At 37.4% G+C, this 18,269-nt stretch overlaps 2 gene segments (V, D, J or C); both read left to right on the top strand.

Moving 5' to 3' along the window:
• The window catches only part of LOC119533990, a 193,005-nt gene that overhangs the window by 92,542 nt on the left and 82,194 nt on the right, over positions 1–18,269 (top strand).
• The window catches only part of LOC119533988, a 209,656-nt gene that overhangs the window by 118,385 nt on the left and 73,002 nt on the right, over positions 1–18,269 (top strand). Inside the window, 1 exon segment of the C gene segment in view lies at positions 11,031–11,040. Coding sequence covers positions 11,031–11,040 — 10 coding nt within the window.

The following is an 18,269-nucleotide window of genomic DNA, read 5'->3' as shown; positions in this document are numbered from 1 at the left end:
TAATAACACAATCCTTTGGATTATGCCAGCAGGTAACTGCACCAAGCACCACTTCTTTCCCAACCCTGCCCTGGTGCTGAGACACCTTGCTGCTGCTTCACAGTTTGCACCTGGCCAACTCCCCCCTCACCTCAGGGGTGGACTGTGAGAGATCAAGGGGCATCTGAGAAATTTGCCCCTTTGACCACTAGGGGGTGGTATGAGCCTTTCCGTAAAATACAGCTGGCGCCTAAAGAGCAGACACAGGCTGTCACCTGAAAAAAGAAGTTATTAGATCATTGTACTGATTGGGAGAGGGATTGCAGATATGCTGGGATGCCAACAGGTCCTTGAAATAGTAGGATCTAATCTTTTACTTTATAATCCCCTATGCATTTACCGTAAATCTGGTAGCTGTGCTTGTCCAATTCATACTTAATTGATACAAATAAATGAATGAATGAGCATGAATAGATAGATATGTGGCTGAGTCTGGGATAAGTATGTTATATGAAAGAATCTACTCTAAACCAAAGCCATTATCCCAGAGAAACACCCTGGCATTCAATCCCTGACAAAAAGACTCTTAATGTTTGAATAAGGGGTGCCCAAAGTCTCCAAATTGGGAAAAGAAAGCAACTCATGGGGGAATAGTAAGAAATTTTCTCTGAGATGAGAGACTGGCCTACTGGCCTGAGCATGGAGAAAGTGAGAAAGCAGCCATCTTTAAGGAAAAAGAGCCAGGGTTCCTAGCAAGGAATCATTCTTACTCATAATCTGCCTAATTTATCACAAACAGCCCCTATTATAGCATTTAAAAAAAAGGTGCAGAGCATGGGAAAGGAGATGCTAAGGTTAGCCCATGTCAGAAGGAGTCGTGGGGCTTAGAAGCAGGCAGAGACTGTAAGATCAAGAGCAAATCCACCAGGCAGGGACGTGGGTATCTCAAGATCTAAGTCCTCTCAGAGAAGGGCCCTTGAGTAGGTGTATCCCAGGCATAGGTAGGAAATCCCTGTTTTGAGCTCACCAGGCCTCAACCCCAAACCTTTCCCTTGTTGCTGCTGCATTAGGCAACCTACTAGGCTCTCTCTTCGGCTTCTGTCTTGATTTTCACACAGGCCCCATAGATGCCAAAGTCACCCAGACACTATGACATCTAGTCACAGGGAAGGTATAAAAGAAAGACTTAATGTGAAATTGGTGATGATTATATCTATCTGTGCAAAGAACAAAAATGCTTCACAGTTACTATCAGGAGAATCTTAGGAAAGTCCCTCTGAGGGACTGTAAAATGGACAATCATTATAGGATTAAAAGTGTTAGTCAGGTATATATACTTATTAGGAAAACATATCCATTCCATAATGAAACTTTAATTCAGAAGATCCTCTCCAGGGGATTCTTGTACATTTAAGAACTAGATTGTTGAAGGCATGTTTTATCAATGAAGAATAGTTTAGGTCCTGCTGGGTGAGAGTAACATAGATATTGGCCAACTGGGCTAGACCAGAAATATAAAAATCCCCTATTTGTCTCTATTTAAAGTACAACTAAGTTCAATATTACATCTACTCCCTTTCTTGGACGGCCAGTTCCTCCCCTAGTTGATGGAAGCCCCGAGTAGTCATGTTACCGATTTATGAATCTTTCTAGTAACTACTTTCAATATGTAAAAATAGTTTGAAAATGTTTTATGAGAGGGAAGCATATTTTTACTCATTTGAAAATGGCATTTTATAGTGGTTATTAAATTTCCCTTCCCCAAAGAAAATCCTGTATGATTCTCAGTCATGTAAAATTTTATTTTACTAACCATGGCCCTCTGTCAACATATGCACTATTGCTGCAAAAGACCAACAGACCTGGTATTTTGTGGTTTTCTTACTGTTAGCACTCCATGTTGGTTATGCAGCCATGTTATCTGTTTCCTCAAGAAAAAGTCACATAAAACAACATGGCCTTTGCACAGAAGGCAGTGAAAACCACTTTAACTCTTGTATGGGTAGATAAGTTGTTTAAACTATAGTCTGGAAGGCAGTCTTAGGTATGTAGACAGTATAGTTCTTACTGTAGATTCATTTAGTGTAGTTCAATCTCCATCTTCATAGCACACCCTTGCCTAATCATAATTTTTCTTATTGTAAAATAAGAAATCATGATTTTTCTTCTTGTAAAATAATCAACCCACAATTGTTTATAAAATCTTCTATGTCTAAGACACTCTATATTGACAAGGTTATAGAGAAATGAAGCCATCTCCCACTGCTGTTGGAATTTCAGTTGGTGCTTTGAAAGACCCTTAATGGCATCTACTAGAGCTAATCCTTTGGCTGCCCTACAACTCAATAATCTCCCTACTGAGGCACCTACCTAAGAAAAATCTGTACATATGTTCAACAAGACTGTTTATAGTACCTTTACTTTATTTATTTACAATAGCCAAAAATTAGAAACAACCCAAATGTAAATCAACTGGAGAATGGATAAATAAATAGTGGTATATTCATACAATGTAATACCACAAAGTAAGAAGAAGTAGGAGGAGGCATACTGGAAATGTTCTATATTTTCGTCTTAGTAGTGGTTAAATGTAAACTTCCTTGAACTGTACACTTAAGATTAGTGAACTTTCCAGTATCTCTCTCTCTCTGTACACACACACACACACACACACACACATGCACACACATATATATATGATTAAAAATACTTAATCTGGCACAGAATGCCTGAACTGCAAAAAAAAAAAAAAAAAAAATACTGCCCCATGTGAATTTTTAGATAGCCATGGTATGTAGAAAACACATAAATACTCATAGTTTCTTCTAAAATCTCATTTAAGTATAGCAAAGGGATTTAAATTGGCATAAAACCTTAAGCCAAAGTGACCAGGATAGATGACGATAATTAAATTTTGGAAGGTAGAGAGCATATGACAAAGTGAGTGATATCGGATATAGCTGACCAGAGAGAGCTAGAAACAAAGCCAGCAGGGGGCAGAGGGGAGTCCAGAAACGAGCTAATGCATATACCTCAGGATCCAAGAAAGCTTCAGGAATTGAAGGCTCTGAGCACTCCCTTTGAAACTGATGGTGCAGGTGCACTGAAAAGGGGGTGAACGATTCAGTCTCCATGAAGAGATTTAGTCTTCTCCTAGATGCCCTCCACCCTCCACCCTCCACCCTGCTCCCAGGGAGGTGGCTGGGTGCCTTCTGGATAAGATAAAGAAGACGCAGTGTGTCTCATCCTTGGCTACACCTTAAAATTTCAAAAATTCCAATGCCAAGGACATGCTCCATACCAATTAAATCGTAATTTCTAGAAGTTAGTCTCTAGGTATCAGTATTTTTAAAGTTGAGCATCAGAAACAGATGAAAGAAAATAAACTATACTGAACACAAATGGATTAAGTAAAATCTACACACTGGAATTTTAGCCATCCAAACTCCCTTTCCCTACTTAGATATCCATATTTATACACCGTGCCTCTCCATCAGAAGACTGCTATGTTCCACTCAGGGAAGATTTACCAATCCAAGAGGAAGTCTCTAACGACACTGAAGGTTGGGGTGCTCAGTCCCCAAATAAAACATCCTGAGAAGATCACCTTATATTGAAGCCCTTCCTAGCTTGCTTTTATTATTTAATTAAAAATTTTTTAACTATAAGTTTATGACCAAGCCTCATACACTATTAAGAAAAATCACCAACATGAAAAAGAGTCCTAAATAATCACATGATAAAAGAATGTGGCAGAAACAGAAACAATTCATGAAGTTTAAGAAAACTTAAGGAAAAAATCTATAGATAGCATATTCATGGAGATAACAGAAGGTATTACATTCATGATTCTACAAAATGACATAAAAAGAGTTGTTCGAAAATAAGTTTATAAAAATTAAAAATATGATAGAATAAAAAAGACGAAAGGAAGAAACATATAAAAGAAAACAAAAAGAAATAGAGCTCATTTCACAAGGTCCAAAACCTGAACAATAGCTGTTTCAGAAAGGGAGCTGAGAAAAATGAGGGAAGAAAATCTTCAATTAATAAATCAAGCAAATTTCTGTAAATTAAAGGACAAGAGTTTCCAGATTGATAAGAGTATACTGAGTACCCAACACAATGAATGAAAAAAGACCCAAACTGAGGCACATTGTTGTGTAATTTCAGGCAAAGAGAAAAATCCCAAATTTTTCCAGAAAGAAAAAATTTTTAAAGGCACATAAAAAATTTGGGAGTCAAAACCCCATTGGAGTTCTCAACAGCGAGCTAGAAACAATGTAGAAATAACTTTCAAATTCTGAAGGAATGCAATTTCTGACCAATGATTCTATTTGCAAACATTTTATTTAACAAATTATGAAACTATAATAAAGATATTTTCAGATATATTATATCTCAAATGTCTATCCATCATGCACCCCATTTTAGGGAACTGCTGGTGAATGTGTTCCACCAAATGAGGGAGTAAATATGAAAAAGAGGAGGTCATGGAATCTAAGAAACGAGATTCTACGTAAGAAACAGTTGTTGGAAATTAATTTGAAGATGACAATATACAGCAAGCACATGCAGAGAAGAAAGACAAGGCTATTTTTGAAATAAAGAAACAAAACCAACAAACATAAAATGCAAAAGACAATGATAGATTTCTTCATATTTTTTAATGTATTGAGAAGTAATTTTCCTTCTTGGGAAGGAAATGTAATGAGAATATACCACATGGCTCATCCCTGAAAAGATATTTATGTGGTCATTATAATGTAATCTATCTCCTAAGCTTATTGGTTCAGGCAAAGGTAATCATTTTACTGTTTCTCTATATACACTTTTGTCATAATATTGTTTTTTTAATTTAATTTTTTAATGAAAAGAAGGTGCTATAGGATTTTATATGCATAAAGAAGTTTTATTGGTATATACTGTGCTATATGATTCACTACCTGAGATGGAAGAGAGGAGGGGAAAGGGCAAGAGGGAGATGGACAAGTTAAAAGAGCAAATAATTAACGTGGGGGTGATTTTACAAAAAAAAAAAAAAAGAAAGAAAAGAAAAGAAAAAAAAACAATAGTGAGAGGAGAATTAAGGAAGAAAAAGAAAAGCAGGCTAAAACTCACGCTAGATGTATAGTTGTTTTCAACAACAAAAATAAAACCTTCCCCTCCTCATCCTGTGAAATATTTTTGTTCCATATACACAGCAACCAAGAAGACTGCAGAAAGTGATCACGTCACAAGGACTTTGCTGATGGGGCTGAGGATGCTTTAAAGAAAAGGCCACCTGCCACTGCTTTTGCTCTGACCTAACCATGTGCCTCACACTTCTTTGTTATGTGGCCCTTTTTTTCTTGGGAGCAGGTAAGTCCCTGTTTTGAACTTGTGGGATTCCAGTTTCAGGACTTTTTCCTGTGGTTGCAACATCAGGCTCCCTCTTGGCCTTTTACTCCAGCTTCTGTCTCTTTCCTCCACAGGTTCCAGGGACACTGAGGTCACCCAGAATCCTAGATATCTGGTCAAAGGAAAAAAACAGACAGCAGAGATGAATTGTGTCCCTATCAAAGGACACAGTTACGTTTATTGGTATCGTAAGAAGCTAGAAGAAGAATTAAAGCTTATGATTTACTTCCAGAATGAAGATGTTATTGATAAATCAGGAATTCCCCGTGAGCAATTTTTAGCTCAGTGCTCCAAAAACTTAAACTGTAGCTTGGAGATCCAGTCCACTGAGCAAGAGGACTCAGCACTGTATTTCTGTGCAAGCAGCCAATCCACAGTGCTAAAATGTTAGTTGCTCCTACAACGGAAACTTATCACAGGCCCAGCTCAGGAAATAAGTGGTATGTTAGCTTGGTAGGAAATAACAGAAACCCAACTTGAAAGAGCATAAACCAGAAGGAAAATTTGGTAGACAACAGCTCTAGATGAACAGAAAGGGATGTTTAAAACAGCTGATGGACACAGAAACCCAGGGAAGAGGGAGCTCAAATTCCCACATTTGTAGGATGTCAGGCAAAGGAGAGACGCAGTATATGTTTTTTTCTTTTTTTACATGAGCTTTATGGATTTCCAACAATCTTCATAAAAATATGTAACCGTGCTTTTTACTTGGTAAAGCTCTGCCTTCAGAAATTATGGAAATTAGAACAAATGTCTTTCACGTAGACTTTGATCATCTGGCCCAGCACTTTTCATTGAATCAGACTTAGAGACTCTTTAAGAGTTTTCTTACTCTGTTCACATTTCTCCCTGCTATAGAAACTTAGCAGGAAATTCTCAGTAACTTCTGCCTTCTGTTGATAGTACAGACATAAAACTTTTAGAAACACTTTATTGAGAAATAACACATGCTATAAAATGCACCCATTTTAAGTATACATTTCAATGAATTTTGACAAATGTTTACACCTGGGAAATGACCAGGGAAATCAAGATCCAGAACATTTTCATCTCTCCAAAAAGTTCCCTTTAATTGAGGCCTTCATTAGTTTCTCTCAGCATTGCATTGTGGTTTCTGTTGCACAGGTCTTGCACATATTTCATTAAATTTATCTTAAGCTTATCCTAAATTTATTTTAATAAATTTAATATGAATGTACTTTTTCATACTCATAAAGAATTTAATTATTTAAAAAATCTTTGCCAAGATTTCACATTAGACTATTTCAATGTGGTCTTTTCATTTCTCAACTGATGTATCTGCCTCTGCATGTTACATTAAGATACCTTTTTCAGAAGTTAGTGTTTATCAGCAACCACATGTGAGCACACAATGTCAGCCTCATTTCCTACGGGAACCGTGTAAGTGTTGGTGTTGCCCTGCTTCGTGGTAAAATATACTAATTAAAAGTTGTGAAACTTCTGCAAAGAGCACTTTAAGAAGAGGTACCTTTTGCTTATGAAAACAAACCAATGAGTCCTTTAAGAATAATCAAAGGAAATGTTTTATAATTAAGCACATGATTTAAAGTAAAGGATTTGGTGTTGACACAAAGAATTTGGTGTTGACCACTTCTGTAGGTCAAGTCTGTAAATTCTCCTCTTATTCCTCCTGGGGTCCTCTTCATCAAATCCACAATCCTACAATACAGGATCATTTTTCTATTCATTCTACCAGCAAAACAATTCAATGTTCCTTAGGCTTCAGTATACAGACTGACAATTTCTGTTTTTTAATTGAATTGTTTAGACTGTTTACATTTAATTTAATTTAATTGTCAATATATTGGGGTTAAACTCTACCATCTTCTTTTGTTTTCTGTTTGCCCCATCTGTTCTTTGTCTCCCCACCTTGGGTGAAATCTGGGATTTGTTCAATTACAGTTTTACAGTCATTAATTTTGGAGCTTTATGGAGATTTATTTCGTATATGTGTGGCCTTGTACAGAGCGACTGATTTAAGGGGCCCCACTGCAGATATCTAGTGCTCTTTTTCTGCCATAGATCCCTCCTTGCCAGAATTCTGCTCCACAGCTTCCAGGCACCTCAAATTCCCTGAACTCCAATCTCTCTCTCCTCAACAGCAATGCAACCGGGTTGTGATTGGATTCTTTCTCCCTGAACCTGTGGTCCAAGAGTTGCCCCCAAGCAAAAATCTGGGGTGGTTGGAGGGTCACTTACTTTGTTTTCCTCCTCTAGGGGATCATAGTCCTGTTCTGCCAGTTGTCCACTATCTGAAAGATGTTGTTTTCTATATTTTTTCCAGCTTTCAAGTTATTAACAACAGGGTGTTAGGTCTAGTCCTTGTTACTCTATCATGGCCAAAAGTAGAGTTGGTAGCCTTATGGATATAATCCCTATGGTGAAAAAAATGTGTATATATCGATTTCAAATGCCTCAGCTTAAAATGTAAAATGTCCCTGGTTGAGTCTTTGTAGCTTAGGAAGAGAGAAAGATTAATATGTTTTATGTGGAAAAAAATTAAAGTTATGGCAGAAGAAGAGCATTCAGTGTTTACAATTAACATATCATGGGAGACCAATGAATCCTGGACATATTCAACTATGGGTATGGAGTAGTTTAATGCATTAATTGTATTCAAATAGGTCAAATATATAATTCAAAATAACTTAAAATTTGGCCTGTTCGTTAGGTCCTAATTTCTCTCCAGTCTCTATTTACTCATCTCTGCCATTACTTCACTGTGACTTCCATTCTTAGTTCCTTTGTTTCTTATAGAATGAGGTAATCTTCCCCTACATCCCATCTTCCCACCTCTCCCGTTACTAGATTCCATCCGTTAGCACCTCTCTGTCCTTTATCCTCAGTTGCTCCCTCACCTGCTCTTTCATCTCCACTTCCAGATATGCTTAACATTCTCCAATCATGAGCAAATAAATAAGCAAAAACAAAAACAAAAAAATAAAAACAAACAAAAACAAAACAAACCTATTCATGCATATACTTCTGCATACTTCTAATGACTAATCTATAACCCTAAACACTAAAGATTATTTAGTGGTAATCTTTTACCACTAAATGTCTTGCCTGACCTTGTTTCTTCAAATTCCACTTTTCCCTGTTTACCAGAATGGCCCAGTACCTCATTATTACCAAACCCAAATGCCTATTTTAATTTCTTATCCAGTTTGATCTTTCTGCAGCATTTGCACTGCTGATTACTCTTGACATCCAAAACCTCTTTCCTCCTTGGCTACCCCAGTTGCCTTTCAACTTGTTTGCTTCTTTCCTTTCCCTTCCTTTACATTTCCTTGCTGATTTCTTCTCCTTAATCATTCTTTAAGCAGTGCATTTTCCAAGGGCTATGTCTTTGATCTAGTTCTCCCACTGAATCTAAATAATCTGCTACTATGATCTCTTCAGTTCTATTATATATTAGTTTAGAATTTTCAGGTTGCAGGGAAGAAATAACTATGGGATGCTTTTCAAAATATGGACTGCCATCACTTGCCTTCATATTCCTTGGAGCCCCAGGTTAAAAATACTAATTCCTTGGATCCAGCCACAACTACTAAGCCAGAATTTGAGACTTAAATCCTTAGAATCCACATTTAATTTTGGCAAGTTTTCATTATGAAAAATTCAATTACATATTAAAGTAAATAATACGGTAAACCCCCTATAGTCAGCAGATTCAATAATTATCAAAACTTTATCACGTTACCTTCATTTATTCCTCTTTAAATTATTTATTTTTCTGAATTATTTGGAATAAATCCAAGATATCATTTAATCTTACTGCTATCTCTTCAGTGTACATTTTTAAAACACATGGGGACATTGCCTCTTATAACCACAGAGCCACTATTTCACTTAACAAAATTACAGTAATTTTTCATTTTATTCAATTTTCAGTCCATAATCAAACTTTCCTAATGGTCTCAGAAAGACCCTGTTTGGTTTTTATGTAAATCAGGATCCAGACAACCTCCACACATCACTTAAATCTCTTTCATTCTAGAGTAGCATGGCTCTTTTTCAAAAATACAGTTGACTTGTTGCATAAACTAGATCAAATATCCTAAAGCATGTCCCACAATCTAGATTTGTCTGTTTGCTTTCCAGTATTGTCTTTACCTTGCTCCTATTTTTACGGCATTTTCTTCAAGAGGTAACTAGTTTTAAAGGCATGTTTTGATTCAGATTTTATTATTTTTCATCAAGAATGACTCATAGGTGGTGCCATGTGCTTCATTATCAATCACCTCAGATAATAGAAAAAATATCCTATTTTTATGGAAATACATGTATCTGTTTCAGATGAATACCAATATTATTAATAATAATTAGATCACTGAATGAAATTTAATTGTCTTTGAATATATTCTACTAAGGATACATAGCAAAAATATTGTGTTCAAAATTCACTTAAAATAATTTTATCTCTATGTTATTTCACCAATGTGATCTACCGTCAGGATCATTTCGTTTGCTCTCAATTTGAAGGAATTCCTTTTGTTGATTAAATATTATTTTTGAATATGTAAAATATTTACTTCTTTCCAGAGTCACAACTGTAATAAATATATATTCATATAAATCTTATATCCTTCCCTGTTCCCTCCACCCTATTTCTTCCTTTCCCTTATAGGTAATAATTTTTATTATTTTCTTAGTTTATCTTTCCATGTCTATTTTGAAGACATAAGCACTTAGATGAAGAATTACCAATTAATGATGAAGGTCAAATATTCAGGCTCATCAACTGTCCCCTCACCATGGGATGTGAAATATTATGATAACAATAGTAGGCATGGGATGAGAGCAGACTGGGGAATCTGTTGCAGTCTGGGAAAAAGCATTTAATTAATATAATCTTTTAAAAATTATTTACTCCTTTGAGCTATCTCTAAACATGACTTTGCTTAACAATGACTACAACAAAGATCTTAAATCCAGTAGAATTTCCTAAAATTCTGTGCATGAGGATAATGTCTATATTACCATTTATTAGGGCCTGAAGTATCTCAGAATTAGTAATATATATTAGTGTAAGGGACTGATTTAAAATAGATACTGTACATATCTTTTCATAATTCCATTTTAGGGATATTGTTTCTGATTACAGAATTTCTTAGGCTTTCTTAGAAAGCCCTAGTCTTTCACACAAGAGAGTATGTGTCTTATAATTTCATGTGCCTTACCATTTTATATTCCAATAACACTCCCCAGGAAAAACATATATAATATAATGATGATGTGATGATGTTGATGATATAGATAATGATGGATAGAACTGATAATGAAGATGGCAGATAGCAAGATAGATTATAGAAATTGAATTGTATTTCAGGGACTAGAATACAATTATGGCAAGTGCCTATCATTGTCATAATTTAGGTATGCAAATCAGTCCAAAGAAGTATTTTAAAACTTTCCTTTCTTTCTTTTTTTTTTTTTTTAATTAGGACACCTTTGACAGTATGAGAGACTTGCACATGTACACAAAATATTTCCAAGGACACCCAGACTTCCTAGAGCTCCATGGCCATAGACTCCATCATAAAACATTTTCCCTTTAAGGCAGGAATTTTTAACCTGAGAACTCCGGATCTCCAAGAGGTACATAGATAGACTTGAGGGGGTGCAAAAGGGAATGGGAAAAATACATCTTTATTTTCCCTAACTCAAATATAGCTTTTCCTTCTATGATAAATGTAGGGGAATAAGCATTATTAGTAGCAACTGTGGCAGTCACTGATACAAATCACAGATATTTTCTTATCATGTTACAGTTGATATGAAAATCTCAGATACTTTACTTTAATATCATACGATATAGAATAAATGTCATTTACTCTCATCACTACTTTGAAATCATGGTATTTTTCAGACTTACCATGATATATTTTATTAAATGAATTTTATGGATATACATATATGAATATATCACAGATTTATAACTTTATTCCAAAACTATTGGTTTCCTTTGTGACACTGTACATTCTATTTTCTGCATTTAAAATACTATTCTGAGTAGGAGTCCAGACTGCCGAAAGGGTCCACGCATGGCACAGACAAGGTTAGGAACCCTTTCTAAGCCCTATCAACCTCGCAGATGTGATTGAGAGCCTGAAATCTGGACCCAGTCACTGGAAGTAACCACATTAGCAAATATGGTTTCCCAAAGTTTTACCCACACTGCTGCCTGCTGCACTTGTTGATGATTCTCACTATGAATCGCTACATCATTTTCTTCCTCCTCCTCTCCTCCTCACCTCCTCTCCATCTCTCCATTGTCTCTCTCTCTCTCTCTCTCTCTCTCTTTCTCACACACACACACACACACACACACACACACAACCTTCTGCCTTTTTTCCAGGAGGGGGCAACAGCACTTTCTAGGCCATCAGCTCTCAACAAAAAGTTTCACCATGAAAATATCTTTTAGTACAGATAAACTTTTTTGAAAAACATTTATCTATCAAAATTACTGCATTTATTAAGAATGTCTTAGTCTGTGATCTCATTTTTTATGGGATTCTATGAGCAGAACCTATGTTACACAATGAGTTTATACTCATTCTATGTATTTCAACTCAGTGCTGGGAAATATTTTAGTTAGCTGTCATGATCCTATGTCACGTATATACCTGATTCTTCTTGACACATTATTAGCTTCCTAAACCCTTGTGGATTAGAACAATAGGTTGGAAAAACCAGAGCTAAACTTTGGTCCAGAAAATAATAACAACAAACACAAATATGGTGCTTATTATGTTAAGAACCCTTTTAAATGGTTATGTGTGTGTGTGTGTATGTGTGTGTGAACAACAAATTTTGAGGTAGCTACTCTTTAATCCCATTTTACAGGTGGGAAAATCAAGTCAAAGTGAGGTTAAGTAGCCTATTCAAGGTTACATAGCTTAAAAGAGGCAGAACCGGGACTTAATCCCAGGCTGTCCAGCTCCATAATCCCTGCTGTAATCCGGAAAGAATGAATTTAGAGCATTTTGCTGTTGCTAAAATTATAGCCCCCCCCCCAACACACACACACACATCTCTATTGTATTCCTTCCTTATAAGCAGAGAACAGAGAATATTTGGTGTATTTCTTTTTAACAACTGAACATCTAACTCCTTATATTTGGGGTCTTCTCCATCTTAAGGGTATTGGTAAGAATCCATGTTTCTCATGATAGATCCTGAACGCTGTAGATACTTATTTTCCTAGCTGTCTTCACAGCTAGTGCACAGGCACATGACATTCTGAAAATGACTCTGGCCTGGAAGGGGGAGGGTATTCTCACCAAGAGGGCATGTGGCCATTTAGGAGGGATATAGAGAACTCCTTTGGCAGATGGGGAGGCTCTCTCTAAGCCTAAATTTCCCCATGTGACAAATCAGCTGACACTCAGGCATACTATCGCAATGACAAATTCTGCACATTGACCCAGAGGGAGCCCTAGATCTCCATGTCTCCCCTTGGCCTCTCTCACACAGCCTGTGTCTGGAGCATTAAAGAGGCCGTGCTCCTGCCATGGGTGGCTGGGTCCTCGGCTATGTGGTTTTTTGTGCCCTGGGAGCAGGTGAGCAGATGGCAGCTGGCGATTCCTAGCCCGGGCTTGCCAGACCCCTACCCCTGTACCTTCTCTTCTCACAACAGCAGCAGGCTCCCTTCTGAGCATTCTCTCCAGCCTTTGTCTTCTTACCCCACAGGACCCACGGACGCTGAAATCTACCAGGGGCAACCATTCCTGCTCTCTGGGGCTGGACGAGCTAGGACCCTGGAGTGTAAACAGAATTTGCAGTATAATGCCATGTACTGGTACCGGCAAGACGCAGAGCAAGGCCTGAGACTGATTTATTACTCCACGGTTGAAAAAGACGTTCAGAGAGGAGACATAGCTGAAGGGTATGGTGCCTCTCGGAGGAGAAGGCCCTGTTTTCTCTCACTGTGAAGCTGGCCCACACTGACCAAGCAGCTTTGTACCTCTGTTCGGGTCGCGCACCACAGTGCAGCACAGCCACTTCCCCTCTGCACCCAGACCTGCCCCCGCCCCGCAGTCCCCACTACATCCCTATTTTCATTTTTTTAAATTTCATCTACTAAGTGTCCTTCCCTGCACTCCCTGAATCCTTAATCAGGCGCTCATGAGAACAGACACTGGAGGATACACTTTGCTATTTGTGCCTTCAATACTTTAATTATTCCTTTTATATTTATCCATATATATTTTTTGAGCTTTTACTATGCTCTGCTACTTTTCTGAACACCAAGGATACAAAATGGAATAGAAAAGAGATCCTTTCTCCAAGGAGCTGACAAGTCTAGTAGAGAAGCAATTATAATGGAGTAATTAAAATAATCAGAAGTTCTTTGGGAGCTCAGGGAGGACATGCTCAATTCTGTAGGGTTGGGTAAGAGAAGGCTAAAATGAAGTCACATTTGAGTTGAAAATCCATCAATGAGTAGGACTTCATCTGATGGGCCTGGTTGTGTGTAGGGTGTTCTGGATCAAGAGAGGGACACTTTGAGGAACAATTTATATGAAGTGCAAAAGCATGAAAACCTAAACACTGTTTTATTTAGTTATACACAGAGGTATTAAAAAACAAAAGAGAGGCAAGGAAAACAAACACAAACACCTCAATAGGACTGGGAAAAGGGGAATGGGATGTGGAAAAGAGAACAGGAGACTTTGAATGTTCTGGTAATATTTTATTTCCTAAGTGGAGTGATTTGCTTAAGTGCTCATTTTATTGCAACATTACCAATTTCTTGTCTATATGCTCAATATCCAATTTTAATGAGAAGAAAAACAATATCATTGAACAATTAAAAGAGCAAGGAGAAATCTGTGGAAAGATACACATTACACTTTTAACATTACTTCCTTGGAAGAAATAAAAAGAAGTGGTTTACTTAAAGTAGTGATAGAGAGAAAAATCAGGGAGGGGAAAGAGAGGTAATCTAAAATAAACACTAAGAAATGAACAAGTAAAATACACCAGACAAATCTAGAAGGTAAAATATTCTTCAAAGTAAAAGGCTAGTCTCAGCATCATAACAACAAGAATAAAAATTGGGATCAGTATTATATTAAAAGAGCATTAGATATATTCAGAAGCAATGCCAAGCCCAGAATTGGAAGTTGAAGTTCAAATATAAAGGATATTTTGAGAGAATTGTGAGACTTCAAATAAAAACTGGGTGTTAGGTAAGATGAAAATATAGTGACAGGGAAAAGTCCAATCATTAACCGAAAAAAGTTGTAAAATGGCATGTACAATGTGATCTGTTCCTTTACTCTTTGTATCTAGCATTTATTCCTTATTTTAGAATGAGTCTATGTACATAAGTACATATGTATGTCTACGTGGAAAAAGAAAAAGAGAAATATCCTGAAAGAATATCACCAAAGTGTTAAGAGCAATAATCTTGGGCAGTAATATGATGTCTTTATTTCCTTATTTTGTTTATCTTTATTTTCTAACTTTCTAAAATATTTACTGCTTTTGTTAGTGAATAGATATAAAACATTTTTCAATGAACAAAATGCAAACTAGTTATATTTACTGAACTAGGATAAAACCTTTCCTTCCAATAGCATAAAGTGTTTTTGCCCAGTAACATGAAGCAATAAAATGATGATCATGAGTCTGCAAAAGACTCACGTCACAAAAAGGTTGCTGATGGGGGATGATAAAGTTTCATCCTTTTGTTACTTTGATGCTGCCATGGACAGAATTCTGTTCTGTTTTGCAGCCCTTTGTCTCCTGGGAGCAGGCGAGTTCTGAGCATGGAAGAAAAATCCCTGCCCTGGTCTTGCCAAGCCCCAGCTCTAAGAATTTTCCCCTGTGTCTGCAGAATTGATCTCCCTCCTGGGCTTTGTTATAGAGTCTGTTTCCTTTTCTCACAGGTTCCGTTGATGCCAAGGTTACCAGTCTCCAGGTCATCTGACCAAAGGGAAAGGACAGAAAGCAAAGATGAATTGTTTCCCCCCAGAAGGACATACTTTTATTTACTGGTATCAACAGAACCCAAAAAAAGAGTTTAAGTTTTTGATTTTCTTTCAGAATGAACAAGCTCTCGATCAAGCAGAAATGCTCAAGAAGCGACTCTCAGGAGACTGCCCCCGAAATTCATCCTGCACCCTGCAAATCCAGTCTTCCCAACCAGAAGACTCAGCCTTGTATTTCTGTGCCACAGTCAATCCACAGCGCTCAAATGTTTGTTCCTCTTACTACACAAACTCATCATGGGCCCAACTGAAGAAACTAGTGATGTATTAGGTTGGAAAGAAGTGAGAAAAATTAACCAGAGCTAGCTTAAACCACAGTGGAATTTAATACAAGACTAGAGAGGTTTTTAGCAGAAGTCAAGTAGTGCTGACCAGACACTTGAGAAAAGCACCACTTGACCAGAGCCTGGAATGGCTGCCTCTCCTGCTTTCATTTCTCTTCTCTTATTTTGTCTGCTTCATGCTTTTCTCTCCCTGTACACTTTCTCTTTTCATCCAGTCTTTATGGTTAGGGTAAGATGGTCAGTAAGGCTCACAGATTCAGTTGTCATCATTCATCATCTTGATAAAGAGCAGCCCGATTCTTTCAACGTCTGGGTTTAAAATCCCAGGAGAAAGAACAAACTGGTCACAATCTAGCTATGAATTTTTCCTGGAGCACTCAACTCTAGTCACTGAGGGAGAGAGAGAGTGAGAAAGAGAGAGAGAACACTTTAGGCTACTGACTGACAACAGTCTGGAAGGCTGGCTCATGCTTCATGCTTTTAGTGTCCTCCCATTCTCCCTCCCTCTCTCTTATTTGCATTTCTCTGATTGCGAAGGTTTGAGCACTTCTTCATGTGATGATGGATTTCTGTTTTGAAAGTGGCCTAAACACAGCTTTGGCCTGTTTTTCTGTTGGGGTTTCTGTACTTTTCTTGATGATTTGTAGATGTTCCTTAGACATACTAGATATTAGTCCCTTTTTAATTTGAGACACTGAAAACATTGTCACCTAACAGGGTACCATTCTGCTCCAGACTTCAAGGAACCAGTAGGTGTGGGGGGGAAACAGGTGGTCCCTGCCCCTATGTGGGCACATGTTCTCTCCATTACATGGATCAAACTCTTATTTCCTACTTTCACCCTGCTGGGCATTCAAAGCGTTGTCTCCTCCACTATTGCTCCCACCTATTATATGAATTTCTAGCCATTACTGCCCCAAAGACCACCTCATCATTCATCAACAACCCCCTTTCTCCAGAAATGCTGAGAAAGTGCCTCACTCCATCCAGCTGTGCTTTTTGTTCCTTTGGGTAAGCTTGCTTCAAATTATTATTTTTTTCTTTTTTCTAACCAGATTCCACTGTCTGCTTACAGCAAGGGGCAGTAAAACGTCACACATTTTTCTTAAAGCCACAATATCTGCCCACTCATTACCTATTTGTAGTGCCAAATTCCATCCACTGCAATCACCAGTTTAATTGAGCTCTCCATGTGACAGCTGATCCATTTTAATTCCACAATACTTACAGAACAACTCCCATTCACCAAGACATAAAAGGCTTGAGAAACTTTCAGTAACACCACATGGAATTTCAGTCTCTAGGAAAAGAGCCATAAAAATGTATTTCAAAGAATGTGTGTAATGATGGCAAATTATAGATTTGTTTTATGATAAACACTAGAAAGTTAGATGCTCTGTAGGGAGCAATTTATCTTTGGATGAGATAAAAAGATTTCCTAAGAAATAAATTTATGGAAACAAATAGTAAATGATACCCAGAACACCATTCGGTGTTCACTTAAAAATGAATAATATTACCCAGCTTGATCAAGAGCACAGCAAAAGATTAACTTATATAAACTACTTATAATGGTGTCAATTTGATGATACAGGTCAAGAACCTTCAAAATGCTGAATTATAGGAATTTAGCTTCAAGTCAAAATGAAGAGTTGCTATTACTGGTCTTGTTCTACTTTCATAAACTACGCTAACAAAATTTTTAAGGAAACTGTTTTCAGACATTAAGCAACAAGCGATTCAGGATTGTCATCCCTGGGAGAGAGGAAACATAGAAGGGGGCCTTCATTATTGCTCTAAGTGTCTGCCTTAGTACCATTTCAGGACAGAAACGCAAGGTTGTGGAGCTCAAGCTGAGCACAGTATTCTCACTGAAGTCAGGAGGCAGAGATCTGAGTTCAGGGTTGCAGAGGGGAGTTGATGATTGAAGGGGTAGGTTACTGTAGAGAAGGAAGCTGTACAGAAAAAGAGCTCCAAAAATCTGCATAGTGTGCCCTTAAGTGTTCGGTCAAATACTAAGCAGAGATGTATAAGAAGGTCTTCATAAGGCCTGGCAAGGAGCAGTTGCTGGGGAGCTGTGGGAAAAGTGGAAATTCCATACATCACACCCACAGGGGGATATGGGAGTGTGACAAACCATAGTACAGAGACCTTGTTGAACATGCTGGGTAGACAGTTGGTGCCCCAGAGGAGTCATGACACAGGAAAAAATCTATCCAATCACTATGGTAAGAGTCACTCTAGACTTGCCCTGCCAAAGCTTAATATTAAGTCTCAAAAGATCTAGCTGATCTGCCAATAAATTAACTGCCTTTTAGAAAAATATCTCAGCACTGTCTAAATAAAGGCAAAAAAAAAAAAAATAGATTCTCAGCAATGTAGCAGCCACAATTTCAAGAATGCAATAAAAATTATTAGACATGAGAAGAAATAGGAAAATATAAACCCTACAGAGGGAATAAATGTGATGGACACTATTCCTGAAATAACACAGATGTTGAAAAGTGCAGACAAAGATTTTAAAACAGCTATTATAAAAAATGTACAAGGTGAGAAGTATGAGCTAAAATGGTGGCATAGA

Source organism: Choloepus didactylus, chromosome 5 (genome assembly GCF_015220235.1).
Source record: "Choloepus didactylus isolate mChoDid1 chromosome 5, mChoDid1.pri, whole genome shotgun sequence".
In the NCBI taxonomy this organism is placed as follows: domain Eukaryota; kingdom Metazoa; phylum Chordata; class Mammalia; order Pilosa; family Megalonychidae; genus Choloepus; species Choloepus didactylus.
The sequence above is the reverse complement of the archived record's forward strand: the minus strand, read 5'-3'. Positions and strand labels throughout refer to the sequence as shown.